Here is a 6,700-nt window from a genome sequence, read left to right on the forward strand (position 1 = left end):
ATGCTGGTAAAACATAAGTCATTAAGTGATTCATTTTTTTTTTTTTTTTTTTTTTTTTTTTAATTCACAAAAAGACAAACAAAAATACATCTGTAGACACACACACTAACACACACACACACAATAACACACACAAGACATTCATTATACATTAAGTAAACATGTAGATAGCCGGACTACGTACGAAACAGTATATTACAAGTGATGCTGCACATAACAAGATACCAACATTTTACATTTCACATAAGAAATTAGCGAAAAAGTAAAGTAAATTTATAAGTGGAGAAACTAGTCAAAAATAGAATCCCAGGTTCTCCACTCTGTAAGAAAATGGCCTAATTGAAGATTTTTTTGAGAAACATATTTTTCTAATTCGAATTTTGTTTTGATATATAAGAGAAGGGAAGGGAAGGTCGGCTGCATTTTTCTTTTAAAACAAGTATATATATAAAATTTGGAGACAAGAATAATGTAATTTAGAGGCTTGAAATTTGTTTTGGATACTCCAAAAAGTATATTTTCATCATAGAGTGTAATTCTTTCATCAGTTTTGTTAGCAATCAAGCGTTCCATTTCAGTCCAAATGTTTCTTATTCGATAGCAATTTAAAAATACATGTCGCAAATCTTCCCTCTCCGCTCCACAGATAAAGCATTTCTCTGACACCTCAATACCGATTCTTTTCAGGTATGACCTAACTGGTAAGATTCTAAAAATTATTCTGTATTGGAACCATTGAAGTTTTGTTTCTCGTGTAACATAGAAACAATTCTCGTAAACATACTTCCAAGTGATATTTATATTTAGATCTAGGTTCCATTTCCTTTCGTGTACCAAGTTTTCAGGAGCTTCACTCATGAGAACCTGATAGAAATCTTTACACCCATTTCGACTCTTTATAAGTAGCTGAACCGGCTGAGGAACATAAGGAAATAAAATATCTTCAAAAATTTCTTCAGTGTTCTTTTCTTTTAGCCTACATTTTAAACTGTTACGTATTCCAAAATATTTTAGATCACATACTCTTTGAAATCCAAATTTCCTTTCCAGTTCAGCTTTGGTTAAAAATTTTCCTTCGTTGAAAAGATCGCCAATTATTCTTATACCCTTATTGTACCATTCTTTGTCCAATATTGATACCCCACCCAATTTTACTTTTCTATTATACCACAGAGGTTCAAGAGCAATATTGCTATTCATATCTTCTATACCGTATGTTAAATCTTTCCAGGAGATAATGACATCTTTCCAAAACCTGTTATTGCAATTGCGTAAGAGTATATCTAAATAATCATTTCCATAGTCAAATATATTCCAAATAGATTGTAAATCAAAGGTGCTCTGGAGAATAGTGTTATAAACGTTATTTTTAAGGTATAGTCTTCTTATCCATGTACATTTTAATGCCGTTATGAATTTACTTAAGTCTGTCATTTTTAGACCACCATATTCATAATCCTTTACTATCTGACCTCTCTTTACCTTATCAATTTTGCTACCCCAAATGAATTGGAAAAAAATGGAACTTAGTTTTTTTATGAATACTGGATCTGGATTTGGCAGAGAAATGAAAAGATGGTTCAGCATTGGGATGATAAGGGTTTTTAAGATAGTAATTCTACCAATAGGGGTAAGTATTCTTCTATTCCAATGCCGAATCATACCCTCTATCTTCGGGATTTGTTTATCAAAGTTTAAAGTGACCATATCGTTTAAATTTACCGAGAATTCTATACCTAAGAGATTAAATTGAGTCGAACCCCAATCAAGTAAATTTGCAAAAAATAATTCTAGGTCTACCTCTTCTAATTGATTAGTTTTTGACGAGTAAAGGCGTTCATAAAATAACTTTGCTTCATTTAGTATAAGTTTTTGATCAAATATTGTTGTTCCGTCTGGTAGTTCTAAATTCTGAATAGTTTTATTGACATAATTTCTGGATTCAAGTGAACAAAAATATTTCGTAGGCTTCTCTCCTTCCTCAATCCATCTGCATTTTGCTCGGACGAGGACTCCTTTTAGTTTTTCTTGTCTGATATTTTTCAACGCCTCCCTCTTAGCCTCAAGTTCGTCCAAAGAATTTTCATTTGGGTGGTTCATTTCCATTACATAAATTTCTCTTTCTAGTTCTAATTCTTGCCTGTCCCTTTGTTTTTTCTTGAAAGAGGAATGGGAAATTGTCATTCCTCTAATTTCCATTAAAAGCATTTCTAAAAATAAGGAGTCATCAATAGTGAAAGATATTTGTTCGTTTGGAATTTCTGTAATATTTTCTTCGGCGTACACCGGAACTGCATATTGAACTTTTGTTCTCTTAATTATGTCCTTCACTTTACTCACATATTCCTCATCTTTTAAGAGGGAACTGTTAAATACCCAAGTGCCTTTGCCCTTAATAAATTTATTTAGCTTTAATTCTAAAATTACGGGTGAATGATCAGATCGGTATGATGCCTTAATAGAAATTTTAGAAACTGAATTTTGAAGGTTATCCGCAATTAAAAAGAAATCTAGTCTAGCCTGCCTTCTGGGATTCCTTCTTCTCCATGTGAATCTCCTCTCGTCAGGGTAGAGAAGTCTGAAATAGTCAATTATATTTAGGTCATTCATAACTTCAAGTAATTTTTGCCTAGCTCTAGGGTTATTCACATTTGCATAATTTTCTGTGTCTATATCAGGGTTTAAAGTAAGATTAAAGTCACCGCAGATCAAGAAATTTTCATTATTAAAGTCTATTATTATATCTCGTACCTGTTCATAAAAATCTGGAGTATCCCTGTTCGGGCCATAAATGTTGATTAATGTGAATCTATTTTTTTCTATATTTACATCAAGAGCTAAAAGATTGCCGTCGTTTGTTTTAAATTCCTTAAGGTACTCGAATTCAAAATTATTATTTATTAAAATTGCAACACCCCGAGAGTTAGTAGAAAAGAAATTAAAATATGCTTTGTAACCCCATTCTGATAAGATCCTTTTTTCTTCGTGACTGTCAAAATGGGTATCCTGCAAACATACTATATGATATTTCTTTGATCTGTAGAAGTGAAAAATATCTCTTCTCTTTGTAGAGTCTCTCAGGCCTTGACAGTTAATAGAAGCGATCTTAATTGAATTCATGCTAAGTGGTAAAAAAAAAAACCTGTTAGTAAACATAATACACTGCTATTCACGGGCATACGATGATTAGGTACATTTTTTATGTTATTGAAAGAGAATATGCTCGAGTACAGCAATGATAGTATGACTGAGAGGAGTATTCTAGTTTGACATTCCTAAATCTAACATGCCGTGATATACATGTAAGAGTGTTCCTTTCTTCACAATAGAACAAAGATAGGAAGCTAACAGTGAGCATCTCATAGTAATGTGCTACCAACCATAATTTTACGCAAGCATACACAATCACACACACACGCATGAATGAATAATTTCTATACCCTTGCACAGGGAACATAATAGATACAGTACAACCGGAGTGATGTCTACTCAGGTCTTGCAGCTCAAGCTGTGTCAGTCAACCAAATAATAGTCATCAAGGAGAAAGTAATCTGAAAAATATTACGTACAATAAATATACATATGGCTTCTATATTACATTATTGGTAAATTAAACACAGTGTATTGTTCAGGTAGAAGAAGCAATAAGTTACAGTTATTTCGTTTACCACAGTTCATAAGTACACTGTATTCAGTCTACTGTTTACATTGTATATGTAGGTGGATTATGAGCCACGATACTTCTTTATTTTTTCTTCTATATTGTCAAAAAGGTCAAATTTAATTCTTTTCCCAGTGGACTTTTGGGCATAAACTCCTCCATTGTAGAAACCAGACATAGTCCACTAATCCAGTCTGCCTTATTTTGGACATAAGGGCCAGGTTTCTATGGGTAATATCATCGTAGAGCCTCACACTTGATTTTATTTCCTTTTTCTTGGTCATAATTGATTCATTAAGTGATTCATTAATAAATATAGTAACCTTAATTCCTTTCTTTGTGCAATAATGGTTGGTCAAGCCACCAGGTATCAAATCATTTTTGACGTGATGGCAGGCCAAATACAGATTCATATCGGGACTATAAAAAATATCACAACCCCCTCCCTCCCAACACACACACACACACACACACACACACACACACACAGGAACACCCAGTTCACCTGTGCTAGCAGCATATTACTGATATATCACGCTGTACGGGTGACAGTAGCCGGCTTCCTATCACTATGTATGGGTGACAGAGAGGAGCATTTTCACAATGACTGTGATGTGTACAGATAACTTTATCAAACAATACATCAGAGTTATTAACATGCGTCATGGCCTTGGCATATCATAATAGGGTTGGGGCGTTCTGACTATGTAGACTTTGCACCGTTCTCTATATTGACAACATCACCTGATTGTTGACAAATTTGAAGCAGTATAGATATGAAACGATATATAAAGCTATGCAACTGTCTGGCAGCACTAGTGGGCGGGGCGCTGTGCCCACTCTGGGCGTTAATATACCATGGCAATGGCTTCGAAAGAGATGTGCAGCGTCAGTGAGAACTTTCTAACATGCCATATATGTCTGGGAGAATATAAAGACCCGAGAGTGCTCCCCTGTTACCACACGTTCTGTCTAGAATGCATTGCTGACCATGCAGCCAAGAATGGTGTCCAGAATAAGTTCTCCTGTCCCGTGTGTCGCCAAGAGGCCCCCGTACCACCAGGTGGGTTAGAAAATCTCTTGAAAAACTTCTTCTTAAGAAAAGTAACAGACTGCGTGAGAGATCAGAAAGCGCCAGAGGGGAGACTATGTGAGTATTGTAAGCAGAAAGATGCCACTTTGCAGTGTCAAGGTTGTCCCAAAACCAACCAACTGTGCGTTACATGCTGTGAATTGCATGACAGCATCCCTGCACTAAAAGGACATCACTTTGTACCTATGTCACAAGTCAACTTCTCAGTTAACCCATATAACATACGACATCAGGTACGCCACTTTATAGATGAAGCTCAATACTGCGACAAACACGACAGCGAGTTGGTGACATTCTATTGTGAAGAGGATGACACCGTGGCATGTAGGGATTGTATTTTGGAAACTCACAGTAAACATGACTTTAAAAAAATTGGAGATGTTGTGAAGGTACAACGGGAGTTAATACAAGAAAAACTGAGATGTATTCCGAATGCGAAACTGTCTCGTTTTGAAAAGTTGGAGAAAGCCATTGTAAGAACGGAAAAGAGGCTGACAGACAATCAGACAAAGACTCTTCGTTTGGTGGCTTTTCAAAGATTATTTATGACAAAGGAGATAAATGGAAACAGTAAAACTATTAAAAGTGAACTCAGCGATTATTACCAGCAAGTAGAGAAAGATCTACATAAACAGGCGGACGCGTATCTGGACGATGTCAAACAACATTTGGAAACGTATCGAACGAAAGTACAGTCTGATTACACCAAAATGAAAAGATCTCTTAATGATAAAAGCAACACACTACATGTAGAAGTTAAGGCACATACGTCCACGCAGATGAAGACTTTAGAAGCTGAAAAGGACAAGCAAGAAATGAACAAGACTTCCATTCAGAGCACTCTTGATTTCGCTCAGCAGCTCACAGACACCGGTTCTGACGTCGAGGTCGTGACCCACTCTAAAAAAATCCAAGCAAGCATTCAGGCGTTGCAGAAATTAGAACCTGTCTTTGATACAAAGATAACCGACATAATATTTACACCAGGGCAAGCAGAAATGGACCTTGTTCTACAGTTTCCTAAAATTCCTGAAGCTCGGCCGCTGTGCATCAAAACAGGGTCCCTTACGGCCAAAACATACCGGGGTCCCTTGGATGCGCATTTTGGAAGTTTAAAGCACGAGAGAGCGATGGTTTTTCAGAAAGTTGCATGGCTTGATAAGCCGGAGCGGAATACTTGTTTGAACGTAAAGGATTGGCTGCGTGATATCCAGTGCATAGATGACTGGTGTGTTTTAGTTGTAGGGTCTAGTGATACAGTGTCCGTATTCTCCAGCACAGGTCAATGTAATCGTAAGATCAGTATAGAGGGAGGGGCGAGGTATATCACTACAGTCAGTAACAATAGTTTCGTGGTCACATGCAGAGATAAATGCTGTAGACTGTATTCAACATCAGGTCAGGGTATCCGCTGTTTTGGTCAGGATGATATGTCGGATCCCTGGGGTGTCACTGTAGACCGCACAGAGTGTAAGGTGTATGTGTGTGATAGTGGTGCACAGTGTATCTGCGTGTACAACATAATATCTTTTCAACTTGTTAACAGAATTCCTATCCCAATGTGCAGTAAAGGTTCACTGCGCTGTGCATACCATCACGGTATCAATGCAATTATAGTCAGCGACTGCAAGGCCGACTCTGTGTATGCAGTGACACCCCAGGGAGACGTCATGTTCCAGTACGGAGCACGAGGTCAGAGTGGAAGTGGAGACGGACAACTGTACGATCCGAGAGGGGTGTGCGTAGATAACTTTGGACATATATTCATAGCTGACCGTGATAATGACAGGGTGGTTGTCCTTGGTCTAGACGGAACATTTTTACGCAGCATTTTATCAAGCAGCGACAACATTGAGCTCCCTTTGTCCGTCTCTATCGACAGTAACGGGGGGCTTGTTGTTGGATCCGTCAGAGGAAAAATATCCACGTATAAGTATATCGCTTAG

General features: G+C 37.1%; 1 protein-coding gene across 1 annotated transcript; it reads left to right on the top strand.

Annotated features, from left to right (window-relative positions):
• Positions 1-4,519: 4,519 nt before the first annotated feature.
• Positions 4,520-6,700, top strand: LOC106161798 (uncharacterized). Its single transcript, XM_087014084.1, has one exon. The coding sequence runs from the start codon at positions 4,520-4,522 to the stop codon at positions 6,698-6,700; it is 2,181 nt and encodes a 726-aa protein (XP_086870210.1).

Source organism: Lingula anatina, chromosome 5 (genome assembly GCF_051362555.1).
Source record: "Lingula anatina isolate TDL-2025a chromosome 5, LinAna3.0, whole genome shotgun sequence".
NCBI lineage: Eukaryota > Metazoa > Brachiopoda > Lingulata > Lingulida > Lingulidae > Lingula > Lingula anatina.